Source organism: Podarcis bocagei (assembly GCF_964188305.1).
Source record: "Podarcis bocagei genome assembly, chromosome: 2".
Taxonomy (NCBI): domain Eukaryota; kingdom Metazoa; phylum Chordata; class Lepidosauria; order Squamata; family Lacertidae; genus Podarcis; species Podarcis bocagei.
This window is the reverse complement of record NC_138126.1, coordinates 114,514,666-114,535,052: the sequence shown is the minus strand read 5'-3', so window position 1 is coordinate 114,535,052 and position 20,387 is coordinate 114,514,666. Positions and strand designations below refer to the sequence as shown.

The following is a 20,387-nucleotide window of genomic DNA, read 5'->3' as shown; positions in this document are numbered from 1 at the left end:
CCTGAACAGGGCTGCCTTAAGATGTCTTCTGAATGTCAGGTAGTTGTTTATCTCTTTGACATCTGATGGGAGGGCGTTCCACAGGGCGGGCGCCACCACCGAGAAGGCCCTCTGTCTGGCTCCCTGCAGTCTCACCTCTCGCAATGAGGGAACCGCCAGAAGGCCCCCGGTGCTGGATCTCAGTGTCCGGGCTGAACGATGGGGGTGGAGACGCTCCTTCAGGTATACTGGACCGAGGCCGTTTAGGGCTTTAAAGGTCAGCACCAACACTTTGAATCGTGCTCGGAAACCAAGAACCAAGTTGTGCCAAACTGTTCTAACCCAGAGTGCCAGTAAAGCAAAATAACAGCCAGGCAAGCTGATTTCCAGAGGGCAAATATATTTTTGTAACTTGCTGAAATCTTCTTGCAACATTTGTTAACTTTGCAGTGTATTTGAGGAAGTGAGCTGCACGCTTGTTTTGTGTCAACTGCTGTGTGATCGGCACTCTGCACAATGTTCAGAACACCATGGCACAGATGGGCAAGGTGATTCTCTCAATATGCGTATCAGGGGGGAAAAGTGATGCTGGCATGTTTCAAATGATTATCTTATGTTTGGATTTCCACACTATTAAAAGCAAGACCTCTTACAAATGGGGAAGTGTTTTGAATCAGATAGATTAAGTGTCTCATGCTCTACCAGCTGAGCTGAGTTGAAGGTTCGTGTCCTACACTGGGCAAAAGATTCCTGCATTGAAGGGTTGGCTTAAATGACCCTCATGCTCTACAATTCTATGATAGCAACCAGGAATGACTAGCTTCATTAGGGAGGCTATATTTAAGAATCGACCATTTCTTCTTAACGGTCTTGTGGTAGCATTGCACTTCCTCAGTGTTCTCAACTTGCCCAAGGATGCAATTTCAGAAATAATTTGCTTCCGTCACCGAAGAAAGGTTTTAGTGATTAAAGTGAACAAGCAACATCATACAGCCACTTGTGCAAGGCACATTCGGAAAAAATCATGATGCTACGTAAAGTGCAAAAACAGATTTCCAAATGTATCCGAGTTGCCTCTCCTGCTGGCTTACGTTAAACATAGCAAACGGATTTAGCAGTCAGTTGCTGCCGCTATTGAAGCCTCCTGAGATTTGGTAGAAACTTCCTGCTGTGTAGGACTCAAGAGATGGCAATTGACATCCAGGTAACTCAGCTAACGTCAAGGAAACTGCAAAAAGATTGTTATCGGTTGTAATGTCACAGTGGGTCAAGGGCTTTGTATACCACCACCCAAACCTGTGCGTCACTTTTATTTACACAGGATATATAGGCAAAGGGGAACAAAAGTGAAGCATACAATTACTGATTAATTATAATGCCTTTGTTAAGAACAAGGGGATGGGTGTCTTAAGGCAGGAGCAGTTGAATGTTTAATAATGAGAGGGACATTCAAACACACACTTTTAATAAGCACTTGAGACTTGAATGAAGGCAGCAAGCATCCTTTCCTGAGGTTAAACAAAGAACTGTTTTGGTTACCATAAACACAGCGCCATCATGCCTGATGCTGTACAGTGGTGCCCCGCAAGACGAATGCCTCGCAAGACGGAAAACTCGCTAGACGAAAGAGTTTTCCGTTTTGGAGGTGCTTCGCAAAACGAATTTCCTATGGGCTTGCTTCGCAAGACGGCAATGTCTTGCGAGTTCCTGCTCGTTTTTTCCCCTTCCCCCCCTTTTCCTAAGCCGCTAAGATGCTTATCAGCTGATCCGATCAGCAGATAAGCCGCAAAAAGCCGCTAATAGCGCTAATCCGCTAATCCTTCAATGGGCTTGCTTCTCAAGACGAAAAAACCGCTAGACGAAGAGAATCACAGAACGGATTCTTTTCGTCTTGCGAGGCACCACTGTATAGAACAGAGGCAACACAACCCAGGATCTTAAAAATCTATGAAAATGGGTTTTTAAAAGAAACTGACATGATCTGAAGACAATATAGCAAGACTGTGGCCCAGAACCAACAATGGTGGATAAATCTTTTTAGTGAAGGGATTTAGAGGGGATGTAGGCTAGCTTAATGACCATAGGGTAATGTTGTTTTGAATTTTTTGGGGTGCAATTAGGGAAACCGCTGCAAGATGTTTTCAGTGGGGAGAATAGGGGGAAGCAGCAATTTGCCATATTGTACCGAAGTACTGGTGAAAACAGGTTGCTTCCCTTTAGAGGGGTTATCTGTGCATTCAAAAAAAATTAGACTTTGCACCTGCATAGATATTTCTGAATTTTCTAGAGCTAGTCTAGTGGTTGTGATCTTCATCACAAAACTAAAGTCAGACTGTGCATATGAAGTTGCATGGCTGTCTACACTGGCCACAATCTTGATCAGGATGTATTCACCATGAGGAAAGAGCAGCAGTGAAGCCTTTTGTGACCCAATTTAACAAGGACAATACAAATTTCCAAATTGCACAAAATGTTTATTTGCATTCATCTAGTTACATTTAAACTTGTAGGAGCTAGACTGGATTCAAAGTTTTTTTGGCGAGTTCAGTTCTTTTTTTTAACCAAAACACTTTTCACTCGTAAAAACAAACACATTAAAAAGACCACAAGAAATCATCATGAAGATAGCGGAATTAATTGGAGCTAGTTTCATAGTTTCTGACAAAAAACCAGAGCTTGTACACATTTCAGTGGTCTCAACAGTACTGCACTTGGACAGAATACAAGAACTCACAAAAAGTGAATATATTAAAGTCAGACACATCAGTTGAAACAAGAAAATAAGACGACAACAAAGACAACTGAGGCATTCAGATGTTCCAGGGCGGTCACAGAAAATATTTTCTGTTTTGCTGTTTCATTTGCATGCTGCTCAGAAGATAAGCGTGTTCTACTCCAATTCAGGGATTCCAATATTCACATGAGATCTTTGTGTCAACTTCTCCATTCTCTTGCAATGATGCGGAACCTTACAATACTGACAAGAGAGGCACACAACCACCACTTTGCCAGAGCCAGATGCAAATTCTGGAGCCCTGAAGAATTTTGGAAGTGTCCCTGATGTGGGACAATTTTGTAGTCATCCACTAATACTGTGTGGAAGCCAAGCTTCCAATGCCCCACTTTAATCTGAGCATTTGCCCCTTCTTGCAAATTGTATACAAGTGCACCCAATTCTAATATATGTAACAACGCACCAGCAGATCTAGAAGAGAATTACATATAAACTTGGGCAGGAAGCTCCCATCCCCAGAGTACATATCTACTGGTCCAACAGACAAAATATCCAGATAAAATCTGAAAAAGGCAACATGTTCCGTTTTAGTTTTTAAAACACTGATATGAAAAAGAGCAAGTTAGAAAAAGAATAAATTCAATCTTAATATAAGACATTCATAATACAGTGGGACATGCTACAGTAACTGGACAGCAATCATCACAACGCAGATTCTAACATCTTGTTACTTAATACACAAGCTCTACAATCAAATTGCTACCACAGTTCATTGATCCAGATGCTAAAGAGCAGCACATTTAAAGCCCAGTTTCGCTACCAAGTCCCTGACTGATGAGACCTATCTAGTTCTTCAAGCTTCCCTCCCTGAAAAGGCCATTTGGGTGTGTGATGAACCACTATTAATAATCAAAATTTTATAAACAACTGTTAATAGGATAAGTTTTAGAAAATGAGAGAAAGAGCAAATTATTTGCTTCCCACAGTCTTCCTCTGGGAGTCATTTGCCTCAACTTGCAATCCCAAACACACTTGCTAGGGAGAAAGCCCCACTGAACACAATGAGATTTACTCCCAGGTTAGTATGCAAATGGACTGCTCTGTAAGCCTCATTATTTAAGCACCAGTCTCTTAGGCACCTCCCAAAATTACCAACGCTTTACGAGTAAATTCATTTTTTTTACTGCTAATTGCTAACCACCTGTATTACAAGAGCAAATTATTTCCAGAGTGCTTTCACATAAACATATGCATCTATGTCTAAAAATGGCACAGTGGGATGGGTTTTTTGAATTAGTTAGCACTATTTTTTTTAATAAATCCAAATCTGATAATTAAATTAAATGTGGAGGGTAGCAGGTTTTTAGGTAAGAGCTTGGCAGAGCCAATTTTGAAATTTCATAATGATCATTCACACACTTTTAATAAAAAGCTTTGGAAGAGGTATATAAGGTCAGGACAGTATGTGGAATGTAGCTGTTTTCTTGCAAAGTTTCACTGCAACTGCACAACAGCAGCTGCATATACTTTTAAAATTATTTTTAAAAAACATTTTTATATAAAAAGTCGTATCAGTACAAGTGGTGGGGGGAGGAGGAAGCTTAAACTTATCACTCCATGATTTGCGTTTTATTAAATTGTTTGTGAAAAAGTGGTAGAAAGCAACTTTAAAAAAGAAAAGAATTAAGTATTTGCTGTTACATCAACTTCCTCAATTCAAAACTGTCATTTCAAAAAGTTTATGCAGTTTAAAAACCGAAGAAATTAAACCCATTAAATACACCTTAAAAAAAAAAAAAGAATTTGTAAACATCAGGCCACCAACCATTTTTACACTGTTTTCCCTGTTAATGTAGAATGGACTATTAATAATGCAGCATGGTGTTTTAAACCACAAACCAAAGTTAGGCATGCTTACACCCAATTGGCTTAAGTGCACTAAACTTTGTGTGCTGGAGTGCAGCTTCTGCTGACGGACAGCAGATGCAATACGAAAGGGAAATGCTTCTGTGGAAACCCCAGCTGAAAAGAATGGGCCTTGTATAGTGATTTTGCGCTTTCCCCATTCATTCCACTAGGGGCTTCCACAGGAAAAATGCATGTGGGGACTGTGTGCCCAGGACTTGATATATGAACAGCAATTCAAGGACACATTTTTGTCACTTTAGTTCACAGTAAATGTGTTTGAAAAACTATCAGTCAGTGCATTCCCACCCCCACCCTGTGCAATATTTTCCCCACTTCCCCAGAATTTCTTTTTTTACCCAAGTAATACTGAGTCGGAGGCATAGTGCAGCTCGAAGGTGTGCGTGTCTTGTGTATTTAGTATCATAAGTGACGGATGATTTCTGCAGGACTTTTGTAAAGGTACTTCCAGATAGCGTAGTAATGAACTGCAGCAGCCGTGGCGACAAACAGATGCCAGATGGCGTGGGCAAATGGAATGATCCCATCGCTCTTGAAGAAGATCACTCCCATACAATAAATTAAGCCTCCCCAGGCAAGTTCTTGAAGTCCATCGGTGTTGTTCTGTGGATTAATAAAGTTTTTGTTTTATTTTTTAAGCACTCTTTGTGAGAGAATGAGGCTGGTCATAACATTCTACTCCCCCTACTGAGCGGTACAGCAATATCACGCCTGTTGAGACTGGTATACACAGACAAGCATTAGCTGTCAAACTATTAAGGAGTGTTAGCACAGAGCTGTTCCTGCAGCTTCAGGCAGAGTTGCCATGTAGTCCTTCATCCCGTTCCCACGGCAGCCGGCAAAAGACTTCTGGAAAGGCTACAAGCAGGGCTTGAACACAACAGCTTATCCTGCTATACCAGCAAACTGGTATTTGCTGGCATGCGGGCTCTGAACATGCAGGTTCCATTTAGCTATCATGGCCTTTAGAAAAATTCCAGAAGAACTGGTCTTACCCACTTTTAAAACCCATCTAATCCAGGAACCATCATCTTACCTAGCAGTAGAAAATTCCACAAATGAATCCTGCACTGTGTAAAGTAATTTTGTTTGTCTCTCCTAAATCTATTGCAAATTTTCTGGGTGACTCAAAGTCGTAATGCAATGGAGATAGAAGCACCACTTTATCCAGTCTCCACTGTATTGAGGCTTATAAAGACTATTACCGTATTTTGCGCCCCATAGGACGCTCCTGCCCATAGGATGCACCTAGTTTTTTTGGGGGGAAATAAAGAAAAAAAAAATATTTTCCCCCCAGGTGCGGGGCTGGAAGAACCAGGTCGGGGAACAGTGGGAAGGCACGCTCTGCCTCCCCGCTGTCCCCCGAGCTTGTGGGGCTGGCAATGGGGAGAAGTGCGCTCTGCACCGCCATCCGGAACGGGGCGGGACTTAGCGCCCCGCTCGGGATTGCGGCTCAGATCTGCCTGCAGTCCCGGCACGGCAGGCAGCTCTGCGCCGCCATCCAGAGCAGGGCGGGACTTAGCGCCCCGCTCGGGATGGCGGCGCAGATCTGCCTGCAGTCCCGGCACGGCAGGCAGCTCTGCGCCGCCATCCGGAGCGAGGCGGGACTTAGCGCTCCACTCCCGATGGCCGCGCAGAGCTGTGCTGAGCCGGGGACTGCAGGCAGCTCTGCGCAACCCTCGGAGCCGGTCTCCCGAGGGTTGCGCAGAACTTCCTGAAGCCTGGAGAGCAAGAGGGGTCGGTGCGCACCGACCCCTCTCGCTCTCCAGGCTTCAGCAAAAGCCTGCATTCGCCCCATAGGACGCACCCAGATTTCCCCTTCATTTTTGGAGGGGAAAAAGTGCGTCCTATAGGGCGAAAAATACGGTATGTTGTTCCCTGTCTTTGTTCTCTTTTCCTTCCCCCACACTACGCCAAAATAATAAGATTCTATTGCTTTAACATTTTCTCTAAAAGAAGGTGCACCAACATTTTGACAGTGTTGCTTGCCTTTATGCATCTTTTCCAACCTGGATATCCATTTTTATATAGGGTAACTAGAGCAGTAGATAGTATTCAAAGTGCAGCTACATCATAACTGTACAGAAAGGCATTGCAATATTGGCAATTTCATTTTCCATTTTCTTACGAATACCACTTGACACATAATTGGCCTTTCCCCCTGTCAGGATAGACTCAGTTGCTCTCACCATTAAACTATCTACCACTGTACCAAGATTCTTTTTCTGGAGAATGACAAGTCAACTCAGATCATATCAGTGCATATGTTAAGTTGGGATATATTGCTCTAGTGTAACCTTTTTATATTTAGTTATATCAAATCTCAATTGGTTGACCATTCACTCAGGCTGAAGAGACCAAGAGGCAACTCTTCACATGCAAACATCTTTGGCGTGAAGCCACACACTGGGGGTGGGGATGGAATATTCCAAACTTTTTTCATGTCTACAATTTATATACTGTATATTGCACCAGTTTGCTACCCTTCTTGGCTGCACTTCCAGCAACATCTATTCTTAATCACATCCTTAATCACATCACTGCATATATGGGCCAACACTGTTAATCTATAGACATTTGGATGGTGCCATATATAATCATTCTGCTACGTTAAACAGGATGCCTTAAGTTGGTGCCTGCTTCACTGGAGAATATATTTGCCAGCAGTGGTGGGATGGAGCCATGGTGTTATCTTCCCTACACCAATGTCGCTGTAGCTTATCTAGGAGGGTCTGGGGCAAGGTTGGGGCTGCATGAATGCACCCGCATCTGATTGGTTCTGCCAGGGCATCCATGCGACCCCAACCTCGCTGCTGCTAGTTGGCCCCATCCAGGTAAGTTGCAGAGATACTGGGGTTGGGATGGCAGCTCCACTTCCACCACAGTGCATGCTGCTACTAGTGTTGTTTTTAGAGTTTTTAAAAATTGGAGGGGAAAAGAAAGTTAGGCAACAGAAACACAGCAAAGATCTAAATGAATACAGAAGTCTTTTTAAAAAACAAACCTATAATAAGTATTAATAATAGCTCCCAAGATTTACCGTATTTTTCGCCCTATAGGACGCACTTTTCCCCCTCCAAAAATGAAGGGGAAATGTGTGTGCGTCCTATGGGGCGAATGCAGGCTTTCGCTGACCCCTCTCGCTCTCCAGGCTTCAGGAAGCTCTGTGCAACCCTCGGGAGACCGGCTCTGAGGGTTGCGCAGAACTGCCTGCAGTCCCGGGCTCAGCGCAGCTCTGCGCGGCCATCGGGAGCGGGGCGCGAAGTCCCGCCCAGCTCCGGATGGCCACGCAGAGCTGCCTGCAGTCCCGGGATCAGCGCAGCTCTGCGCGGCCATCGGGAGCGGGGCGCGAAGTCCCGCCCAGCTCCGGATGGCCACGCAGAGCTGCCTGCAGTCCCGGGATCAGCGCATCTCTGCGCGGCCACCGGGAGCGGGGCGCGAAATCCCGCCCCGCTCCGGATGGCCGCGCAGAGCTGCCTGCAGTCCCGGGCTCAGCGCACCTCTGCGCAGCCACCGGGAGCCGGGCGCGAAGTCCCGCCCCGTTCCCGATGGCCGCGCAGAGCTGCCTGCAGTCCCGGGATCAGCGCAGCTCTGCGCGGCCATCGGGAGCGGGGCACGAAGTCCCGCCCAGCTCCGGATGGCCACGCAGAGCTGCCTGCAGTCCCTGGCTCAGCGCAGCTCTGCGCGGCCACCGGGAGCAGGGCGCGAAGTCCCGCCCCGCTCCTGATGGCCGCGCAGAGCTGCCTGCAGTCCCAGGATCAGCGCACTTCTCCCCATAGCCAGCCCCACAAGCTCGGGGGGCAGCGGAGAGGCAGAGCGCGCCTTCCCGCTGTTCCCCGACCTGGTTCTTCCAGCCCCGCACCTGGGGGGGAAATAATTTTTTTTTCTTTATTTCCCCCCAAAAAAACTAGGTGCGTCCTATGGGGCGCAAAATACGGTAGATTTTAAAATTCTTTAGCAAGCATACTTACCATGGAGGTCACAACTAGAGCAGGAGAAAAGCCCATTGCTAGATAGAAGAAGAGCTCCACAATTTTATACCTACAATAATAAAGTAAAGTAAGCCTGCAACCAAGCAAAAGAAACATGCATTCCTGCCTCAAAAAGACAGCAGTTTTCACTTGCATACATTTATCTCTCTCAGTAATACATTGCCAAATTTAGTGGCACATCTTTTGTTATATCCTCTACTGCACTGGGCTTCCACAGAATGGAAATATTTTATTGGGGTTCAGCAATCCATTATCTGGAAAAACAAATGTCCAACAGATATCAAAAAGGAAGGCTTTATCCTTTGACGGCCCAGGGCGTCCCTGCATTGGAAAGATATCCTCCAGAGAAAACAGAGATCTTTCGTGCAGCCGAAAGCAAAAAACCTGGGAGGTGGGACGAGGAAATTTGGGTGACGTGAAAAGGAGCAGGGACATACGTTAAGAGAATCTGCCTTCCTCTTGTTGATGTGGCTAGAATTTTTACACCTATTAATCTTGCTAGAAAATGATAAATATCAAATATCAGAAGCAGACAGTCTGTCTCCACTCGGTGGAATGGAAGATGGATTGCACCCAGAGTTTCTATTTCTTTGATAGAAATCCAGGTTCTTTTCACCCACTCATATTGAATTATTTATCAAAAAGAAATCTCACAAGTGAAAGGGAGTAATTTTCTACACTCTGGTGATGTGCCTGGTGCCAACATGTAATAAGACTGCCTGGCTATTAATTCAGCCTTTTCAGTCTGTGTTTCTCAAAAGAGATAAGAGAATACACTTATGTTAAAACTGTTTTGTTTTTCATTAAATAAAAATAAGCAAGATGACTATCTGTTCCAATTTTTCTTACAAGGAAACACCACGTATAAAATACACACACAAAGAAGAGGTGTCACTCCAAATGTAGAATGTTCCTCCACAAGTCATGATACCCTTCCATTTATGTATTTTTGCCATTTTCAAAATCGTAAGTTAAGTACACATATTAGAGTTCTGTGTTGACAACGTTTTAACCATGGTTCAGAAATCAGAAGCAGGCTAATGGGGATAAGGGCTCCAGTTCTCCTCTCTTCTATACTGCTTCAACATTATGCCTGATCATTGCTAAACTCAGTTAAACATGTCCTAACTCCACTTATAATAATAATAATAATAATTTATTATTTGTACCCCGCCCATCTGGCTGGGTTTCCCCAGCCACTCTGGGCGGCTTCCACAGAAACCAAAAAACACTAAAATATCATACATTAAAAGCTTCCCTGAATAGGGCCGCCTTAAGATGTTTTCTGAATGTCAGGTAGTTGTCCATCACCTTGACATCCGATGGGAGGGCATTCCACAGGGCGGGCGCCACCACCGAAAAGGCCCTCTGCCTGGTTCCCTGTAGCTTCGCTTCTCGCAATGAGGGAACCGCCAGAAGGCCCTCGGCGCTGGACCTCAGTGTCCGGGCAGAACGATGGGGGTGGAGACGCTCCTTCAGGTATACTGGGCCGGAGCCGTTTAGGGCTTTAAAGGTCAACACCAACACTTTGAATTGTGCTCGGAAACGTACTGGGAGCCAATGTAGGTCTTTCAAGACCGGTGTTATGTGGTCTCGGCGGCCGCCCCCAGTCACCAGTCTAGCTGCCGCATTCTGGATTAGTTGTAGTTTCCGAGTCACCTTCAAAGGTAGCCCCACGTAGAGCGCATTGCAGTAGTCCAAGCGGGAGATAACTAGAGCATGCACCACTCTGGCCAGACAGTCAGCGGGCAGGTAGGGTCTCAGCCTGCGTACCAGGTGGAGTTGGTAGACAGCTGCCTTGGATACAGAATTGACCTGCGCCTCCATGGACAGCTGTGAGTCCAAAATGACTCCCAGGCTACGCACCTGGTCCTTCAGGGGCACAGTTACCCCATTCAGGACCAGGGAGTTCTCCACACCAGCCCGCCCCCTGTCCCCCAAAAACAGTACTTCTGTCTTGTCAGGATTCAACTTCAATCCATTAGCCGCCATCCATTATGGGAATGCTGGATTTCCAGCTCACAACCTTGGCCTTAACTTGAACTGGTCCCAGTTCCAAAAACCAGGACTAATATTTACATCTGCACAGATTCCAAGTCTACGAAACGCCAATTCAAATACGAATCACAATGTTGTCTTACTTCTCATGGTAGAGAAACACATAAATGGCTCCACCAGCAGCCATCAACCAGATAAACCATCGCATATGGGAGGCCAGAGGTCCAAGCTCACGAAGATTTAACCTAAAAAAACATTAAGGTGATCAAATGAAATGCAGAACGGACGGCAGATCAAATCAAAGACGATTTGTATTCCACGTGCAGATATAACAAAAGGATTAAAACTACTCAGACAGAGATATTCATTTCTACACCATTCAATTCATGAAGTATTTTTTTCCAAATTAGTTCAGTAAATTTAAAATATTGATGTGTGCAAAGATGATACCTATGAAGTTTTTACATTTTACAGCAAATATTTCGTTTTAACCATCAGCTTGACAGCATTTTTTTTTAATTTTTTACTCTTGAGGTGGCTTACAACAACTTTAAAGAATTTACTAATAAAACAATTTACAACAACTTTAAGGAATTTATTGCAACCATGATGGCCTCAGATATCCCACTGGTGCCTCCCCTGCACCCCGGGTTCTAGGTGTTTTGGTCCCTTTGGGGGTTGTTTTCTGGGTTGCTATTTTTTTGGGGGGGGGGATGAGTGCTGCCTGCTTTTTGTTTTTAGTTTTATTTGCTGTGGAGTGTCATAGGCTTTTTGTTTGTATGGTGGCAGGGTTAGGTCCTGAGTATTGCCAGTTTTCCTTGTGTGAAACAGGTAATTTGTGGTAGTAAAGGTAAAGGTACCCCTGCCCCTACGAGCCAGTCTTGACAGACTCTAGGGTTGTGCGCTCATCTCACTCTAGAGGCCGGGAACCAGTGCTGTCCGCAGACACTTCCGGGTCACGTGGCCAGCATGCCCACAACAATTACTTTGATTTTCAAATGCGCCCCAGGCCCCAAAAGGCCGGGCCCCCCTACTGTAAGCAATACAAATGAGTAACTCCCTACATGCTATAAATCCTATTAAGATCACTGATGTTTTGGGAGAGCAGAACTGAAAAGCAGTATCAGTTACTATAGTCATATATGAAACATCCTGGCCCCTGTACATCTGCAACACACTGTTTTCCATGCAGTTACCAAGAATGCAGTTGATGACTAAGGAGAAGCCTCCTTATGTATGCACGTTGTCCTTGATGGATCAGAACACTTTGTCAAAAATGCAAAGCCCTTATTTATTAAATGGAAAAAGGATTTCACTGCCCTGCTTCTAACTCTCAGCAGATTAGGCCATGAGCAATTAGTCAACCAATCCATTAAGCGGAAGCTGTCACTGATAATATGCCATCACCATTTCATCCTATCAGTAAGTACACATTTTTAATCCTTACCATGGTGCATATGATGCTGCAATGAAGATATAGATCATCACTCTGTCACACATATGAAAGCAGTGCTCCATTGTCCTAAATGGAAAGGCAAACAAGGGAACAGATCACTTTAAAAAAATCGGTATGTTACTAGAAACATTACCCAATATGAAACATTATTCTAAAAAATCTAAAAGCAGGATGGTAGGCATGCCACAGAGTTCCTTTCCTCAGGAACAGGTAGCCCTAAATCTTAGTTTTACTGAAGGTATTTTGCTGTTCACCTAAGGCTAAAGAAGCCAATCACAATCCCAACATATCACATGATAGATATGTATGTAGATAGATAAGTCAGATAGACAGACAGACACTTAGAAAGTCAGGGAATCCTGTGCAAATACAGTTTTGCGTTCATCTACACCTTGTGAAGAAGTACAGAAACAGTGTGTGGGAGAGGGAGGAAGGGATGCACTACCTGCTGCTGCATTACCTGTGCTGAAGCAGCACAGGTAGTGCGTCCCTTCCTCTCCTGTACCTGTGCAGCAGATTGGATACAGATGCCTTAAATAAATGTTTTGTGGTCTGTGGCTATACTGTAAAAGTAGCAGCACAACGACAAATCTTTTCCTTCTTGTGTCTTTCACTAATCTCCAAAACTTTATACACGTAACATTTTTAAGACCAATAATGCGCAAAATTCAGTAGAATCCTCAAGCAGGAAAACTCTTATTACCCAGAGTGACTACGGTAAATCATCCCAACCTCCTTTGGGCAAGGAGGGTTGCATCCAATGGCACAGAGGTGGCAATCTATTCCTGCAACAGGACTTCCCTTTCTTCTCCCTGCGTGGCCTTCACCTCTGCTCTAACTCTCTGGAGTAGTTTTTGAGGGTGCATGCAGGGCTGCAAGGGACGGGAGAGGAAGTTCTGCTGCTCAAGCAGATGTCTGTTGCATGAGCAGAACGGCAGTGATGGCTGCAACACGGATAAATCACAACCTAATTTGCAAGCAGCAAGTTGTGTGCACGGCAGCACGAATGAACCCCAAATGAATACCTGATTTATACCTTAAATGACTCTTTTTCCAGGAAATTATATGAAACACTGTGGAAACGATGAACAGTGCACAGAGACCAATCCCATACATCCATGCTGTTATCTTTTCCCATCGATCATCAGAGAGCCTATGGAGCAGGGCACTACCCACAATGGCTGGAACAATGAGAAACTAAGGAAACAACAGAACATGTTTATTTGCTAGTCTACCAAACCTCATTTAACATTCTACTTGCTATGCCTAGGCCCCAGTCACCTACTATCTACCTTTTGCTTCAAAGAGGAGTAAAAAGAACCAGTGGTTTTTATAAGTTGTCCATTATACCCAGGTTTGTTACAGTTGAAAAGACATTGTTATTTCTGTCTTTATCATGGAAGAGAGAGACATCTATACATCAGAGAAATCAGCAAGACTTTTAAGAATTTGCTTAGGCTGAAGGTCACAGAACTGCTGTGTCACCCACCCATCCCATCCCATCCCAACGCTGTGCCAAAATGTCAGAAGGTATATTATATCTAGGATTAAAATATGCTGGAAGTAACACTTTGTTAAAGTTAACTGTGCAAGCAAAAACTGCAAAGTGCTTAGAGAAGGACTAACACAAATGCAGACACACTGATGTATAAATAACGTCCTGATTTACTCCCCGCCCTTTAAAACACTCAAACAACAACTTGTTATACAAGTCAACCTCAATGCTACTTCCAAGGTCAACAGCAGCTGCAGCAATTCGAATTTCAAAATAATGAAAGCTACTAAAATAGGAAGTGGAAATGAAGAAACTGCATGACTGGGATAAGGAAGGCCTTTCAATTTTGCAGATTTTACAGAAGATATTTTTATTATGAGATCAGGGTTCCTCTTCTGCTACCCCTTTGTGCTTCAATTTAATCAGAAGCCTTTTCAATAATTGAAGAGTATTTTCTAGCCTTATTACTGAAGGCTGGAATTTTTACAAGTTCTCCAGACAAACCTACTCACTCTTAGGTACTTACTGCATTTTTCGCTCTATAAGACACACTTTTTCCCTCCTAAAAAGTAAGGGGAAATGTGTGTGCGTCTTATGGAGCGAATGCAGGCTGCGCAGCTATCCCAGAAGCCACAACAGCAAGAGGGATCGTTGCTTTCGCTGCACAGCAATCCCTCTTGCTGTTCTGGCTTCTGGGATTCAGAATTTTTCCCCTCTTGTTTTCCTCCTCCAAAAACTAGGTGCGTCTTATGGTCTGATGCATCTTATAAAGCAAAAAAAACCAAAACGGTAAATTGTTCCTACTTTTTTAAAATTACAGATAGGAATTTCTTTTAAGGAAAATTATGAACCAAGGCATGACCCTTAGAAATACCACCAAGTTTTCAGTTTAAGAGGGAGCTTGGAAAGTAATGATGGATGCGGTGTTAAAAGTCTGAGCTACAAATCAGGAAGTCCTTGTCTGAATTTCTCCTCTACTGTGAACTCACTAGTTGAGACCACCTAGTCTCTCTTTCTTAGTCTCCTCCAGCCCCTCACACCCTGCATTAAGCACAATAATATTGGCTTACCTTAAAAGGTTGTTGTGAGGATCACAACTAGATATTGTTGGTGAAGTGTGATTACTTGAAAGTCTAAAGTATTGGTATTACTATTGCTATCGTTATGATTTGTTGCAACTGTTTCATTGATTTCAAACTACAAAGTGAGACATCCAAAATATTTCAACATCTTGCCCAATAGGTACCTGCTTGATGGTTTTCCAGCCCAATGAATCATTTTGCTTTTTGACATCACCAATGTAACAGTTTATTAAATACTCTAAAACTGAGGAAGAGCTGCAGTATCTAGTGATCCATGACACACACCCAAGGTAAAACTTTCTGCGCACTGTGATGCCAAGAGGTGATTTCAGATGCCTTCTTAATGCCAATTTACAAACATTGCAGATGTTGTAAACTATCAGCTTTATAGCAGGAAAGCAAGCCATTCGACAGCAAGGTAAAAGTAATTCATCTCTTAATGTCCTAGGCCTTTAAATTTTTAAAAAAGCTGCTATGCATTATGCTATTGAAATATTATCTGCTTGATACTAGTTTAAAAGAATCAGCTGGTTCAGAGCAGCCCCACTTACTGTGAGAGTGAACATTGGGAGCACATTATGATACCACATGGACTGACGTCCACTGTAGTGCTTCTATGAAACCTGACATTTAAATATACAAATGTACAGTGGTACCTTGGTTTACAAACTTAATCTGTTCCAGAAGCCCGTTCTTAAACCAAGGCATGCTTTCCCATAGCATGGGGGACTCAATTTACACTCAACAGGAAGCAGAACATGTTCTGCTTCCAAGGCACAGTTCACAAACCAAAACACCTACTTCCGGGTTTGCGGCATTCTTAATCCAAGTTGTTCATAAACTGAGCTGTTCTTAAAGCAAGGTACCACTGTATTTGCATTTTACTGATGTCTGTGGCCCACTGGAAACTACTGACAAACATCACCAAGGCTGTATTATGAATAAACCACACATTTCACCATGAGCTGGCAAAGAATGAATCAATGCTACTAAATGAAACAAAAAACAAAACATAAAACTCAGACAAAGTAGAAACAACAATCAAAAGACCAAGTTCTTTCTGGCAATAATTTAATCATTACTTTTATCCTGAAAGCAGAACGAACTAGAACTTTTAAAAAGCAAAACATAAGCAAAAATCTCTGGTATAATATGTTGTGTGCAACAGTTAAGGCAGCCTAGTTTGAAAGATTAATCAGAGTTTTGTTCAGCAGAAAGCCTGGAGAGAAATAAATAATTCCATTTTAGGTTCTGGATAGGAAAGCTTTATAAGAATTTGTACTTTTTCTTTTTTAGGCCATGGATTACTAACAGTATGCGTGGGCTGCAAGACTAGTAAATATTTTGTTTGTTGGACAATACTTTAGGCAGCCTTAGAAGCCACTTTGAGATGGAACATATGCTTCAATTTAAAACACTGCTGCTGTCTTATTTTTAAAAAAGAGTGTCAGAACATTTTTGAAATAAATCTCTCTAGATCCTCCAAAGTGGGAGAAAAATCTTTAAGCAATTATTAGTTTAGGGAAAGTAGATCCTCGTGAGGCTTTAGCGAACTGTTGATTCCTAAACATGGAGCAGAATGGAAAAAGATTGCATGTGTTATGTATGAGTGAATGAATGAATGAATGAGCAATCAATGGAATGTGTGGACTCTGCTGTTGTACCAGAACATTTACTTATTGCAGCAGTCTCAACTGTATTAACGACAATTAAGCAGTACCAGCCTGTATTCAAACTATGAATAAAACAAAATCTTACACAGATGGGAATTAGAATTACTTTTGATTGTGCTGCCAATAGATCGATTTACTTACCGCATGAGTGTAACAGTTAGCAGCATGCTCATAGCAGGTAGGTTTGTAACGGCTATTTGCTGGAGCTGGGTGGTTCATGAATCTGTTGAGACAAGCAAAGCATACCGCTGATGCAAACCGTTAACTAAAAAGGATGAAGAGGAACAAGCTCAGAACGCTCAGCAATAGCAGTTTGTGACCTAGACCAAGGTTAATTGGGAGGTGAAGAAATGTAATGCATCATTTGGAAGCACTGTGTTCCACACTTTTTCCTACAGTACAAAAGGCAGCAGTATTTTCTTTACTCGTGACAAAAAAAGCAAGTCAGATTTTGTCGTCAAGGGACCTACTTCTCAATTAGCTGCCTACGTGAATTACAAATAAAATAAAAATCTCAACATACACATCACATCCTCCAACCATAGGCATCTTTTTTTAGAAAAAGTTTTTGTAAGCCCTAGGACTTCAACGGACTGCCACAAGCCTTTTATTTATTCATATACCACCATGGACTTATTTGGGTTTACAAAAATGGAAGGGATGAAAGAGAACAATGACTAAATGCAGTTGCAGATACTTTGTCTTTGTTTCCGCAAATGGGGAGGAGAGAGACACATACAGAGGTGTTCTTGTCACAAGCATGTGAGAAACTGGTTTCATCTGTTGTCTTGGTATCACACCACCAACACAAGCTTTTACAGTTACCAGTAACCTTTATTATCAGCATATAACTGGGCCAAACACACCAATTGTACAATTGTCAATTGACTTTCAGCAAATGCTGGAAGCTTACAGACACTTTTGAAACTACTAAGCAGGCCATTCTGTTTTTATGAACCCAATAAGGATACTTTAACAAGTAACACCCCAAATGATAAAATTAAGAAATTATGTGTGGCACTTACAACACCACAATGATCAGGATAATATATTAAAGCTCTCATACCAGTAACTTTCCTTTTTTAAAAAATTGCACAACTCTGAAGTATTTATCAAACAAATGCTGCAACACTGCTTTTGCTCAGTCTGGTTTTATGGCTTCTGCTGCCACCATGAGGGCTGGAAGAAAGACCTGCTTCCCGTTGCAAGGCCCATTTCCACCTGGCCTAGGGGGTAGGGTACAGACTTACCCTGAATAGCTAAAGGGCTCCTGGCAAGCCGGAGGGACATTGCTGGAACAACTCTTGGGTTGGGGCAACTAGCTAAAATGTTTTAAACGGTTCTAATTTTGGTTTCTCTGTTTTGTTTTTGTTGGGTTGGTTAAATGATTAGTTGGGGTTGGAAGATATTTTAATTTGGGCATAACTGTAAACTGTTTATTATTGTTGTTGTTACTGTTATTATCATTATTGGTTTCTATTGATTTATTGGTTTGTTTGTTGCTTTTATAGGCTATTTGGTTTTTTTACTGCTAGAGATTTTGTTGCATTTTTATATATGTTGTAAGCCGCACAGAATGGCTGGGAAAACCCAGCCAGATGGGCAGGATATAAATTTAATAATAATAATACAAACTGGAGTAGTCTGGCAAGATTACACCACAGCAACAGTAGTGAAGTGCAGTGTTTAAGAGATCTCACTTGCTCCTGGACCCTTTTTTCAAAATGGGGGTAGGGGGCAAGTTCATACGTTAACATGTAATTTATAACTATCTCCTGAACATACACACCAACTTTAATTTTAATATCTCACTCACCAGTGCATATATTACGTTATGATCTTACAATCTATTTTGTTTTATTCATGGTACCTTTCAAAAATAGACATAGATAAAACTATGGTTTGTACACAAAATGTAGAGAGCCGTCCTGATATGCAGCTTCCATCCTGATGTCTCAGTCTTCAAGGGAGATGCCACATTGAACATTCAATATGGTGCCCTTCAAAACCCGTACAAGGGTTGAGATTTGAAACTGAAATATCCAACTGTGTTTCGGATGTATGCAACCCATTCCATTCCACTCCTGCAAAATTCCATGGAGTTATTCCTTTGCAAATAAGCAAACAGACTAGTTAAACCCCAAAGCCTAACTTTGCTTGGACTACTGGGAAGTACATCTAGCTTAACCCAATGGGATTTATCTCAAATAAATACACTGAGGCTCATCTAGAAGGTTTGTAGACTGAAATAGTATGAATGTTTCTAACTATAGTCTTCAGTACTGCTGCCTGTCCTACTGTGGCTATGCAAATACCATTTGCTATGAACAGGAATAACTTTGCATCTGAATATAATATTTTATGCAGATCTCTCTATTGTTTCTAGGTTATCTTGTTTCTGTTTCTCAGTGCCCCGCCTGTACAATATGAAAATACTATTTTCCTACCTTACTGGGTGACCAAATAATTACAAGCTTCATAATACATACTAGTTGCAAATCCTAGTGAGCCAAAGTCTATATATTTTTTATTTACTCCCAAAACATGCATAAAATTTTGTGCTAATCTCTATAAACAACTATAGTGCCAGTGCCACTTGGTAAATTTCTTGCTAGAAACCGCAGTACTGAAGTGATGATTTTAAAGTAGTAAATGGATAGCTGTTTGCACTAAAATTGTTTGCTTTCAAAAATTACATTGTCACAGTGTAGATAATACACACCAGACTGTTTTAGTCCATCTGAAATCTACAGTTATATCAGCAGAGGACCACAGAATCAATCTAGCAGTTTGGCAACAAAACTCATATGGCTGCAAACACCAACAATTATTAAAAACCTATCATCTTATCTCCAAATAAACATGTATAGGACTGTGCTTTAAGTCTGCATTCAGTAGGGCCTGCTCCCTAGCTAATGTGTTTAGGACTGCAGCCTTAACAAATAATTTGTTTAAAGAAACTCTTTGAACTTTGTGGAGACCGACAATATCCTGTTTCCACTCATAACAATAGTTTGTTTTGCAGAGCTATACACACTTTATTTTTTGAAAGACAGTCTCTGCCCACAGGCTCACCATCTAAGAGACACAAAATAAAATCTAGAAGTAACACACAAAATAGATGGGGAAATGGGTATTCATACAAGTTCTTTTATGCTGCGCCAGTAAAGTCACATACAGGAGTTTATATAACACATTGCTCAGTGTGCATGCTAAAAAGAAAGGAGTCAATTTTTAAATAGCCTTGGAAGCAAGGGGAAGATATGGTTTTGCTAAATTGCTTTTTGTAACAGCCTCAGGTTGTGAGGGCAATATCAACTGTGCTATACACTTAGCCTGCTGTTTCTTAATTTGGAAAGCTGATGAGGGGGAAAAAAGAATCTGATGGCCTAAATACACAGGATCTTATATGTCAGGAATTTATTCTCGAGGCTACACCCAGTTGCCAAAAGCTTCATCTGAGGATATAGAGGGCTCATTCAGACTTGCACTTGTCCCGTGCACAGGTCTAAGAGGTTTTTGCCCTGGAAAACCTTCTCTTTAGTGATAAATCTGGGCAACGGTCAATCTGGAGAAAATCCCGATTTAGGGGTTTTCATTCTGCAAATATGGCTCCAGATACAGGTATTAAATTACACATGCTCAGGCTTCTACAGTTCTGTCAATGCCACTCTTACCATGGCAAGTGTGACAAGTGATCAGCCTTACTCCCGACTTTGAAGTGCCTCTCAAGACCACACCACACCCAGGCTACACCCCTGCCCCAGACACACACCCTATGCTTCACCCTCTCCTTGAGTGCTCTTGCCTAACTCAGGCAACGCCTCTTCGTTGCTTGGATGGGGGATACAACAGGCTATGCAAGTGTGTGTACAAAACGAGCCGACTGTGCAATGGTAAATTTGCATTCACTACTTTGTTCACTTGTGCATCTGGCCACACCCAGCACTGGCGAATGTGGCCCTCAGGTAGAAAAATATTCCCCACTCTAAGCTAAATATCTTCCACTTTCCTCCATTGTGATTAACATTCTTTGTGAGGGTCAAAACATT

General features: G+C 42.5%; 1 protein-coding gene and 1 long non-coding RNA gene across 3 annotated transcripts in view; both read right to left on the bottom strand.

Annotated features, from left to right (window-relative positions):
* LOC308580243 overlaps window positions 1-20,387 on the bottom strand; it is a 91,535-nt gene that overhangs the window by 31,884 nt on the left and 39,264 nt on the right. The window lies entirely within an intron of this gene.
* The window catches only part of MMD (monocyte to macrophage differentiation associated), a 28,345-nt gene continuing 10,390 nt past the window's right edge, over window positions 2,433-20,387 (bottom strand). For both annotated transcript variants that reach the window (XM_081181552.1, XM_081181553.1), the window contains exons 2-7: window positions 16,477-16,558; window positions 13,122-13,282; window positions 12,077-12,151; window positions 10,773-10,874; window positions 8,611-8,680; window positions 2,433-5,242 (exon numbers count right to left, since the gene is read on the bottom strand). In XM_081181552.1, coding sequence (XP_081037678.1) covers window positions 5,042-5,242; window positions 8,611-8,680; window positions 10,773-10,874; window positions 12,077-12,151; window positions 13,122-13,282; window positions 16,477-16,558 — 691 coding nt within the window. In that variant the 3' untranslated portion in view covers window positions 2,433-5,041. The remainder of the gene's footprint in view (window positions 5,243-8,610; window positions 8,681-10,772; window positions 10,875-12,076; window positions 12,152-13,121; window positions 13,283-16,476; window positions 16,559-20,387) is intronic.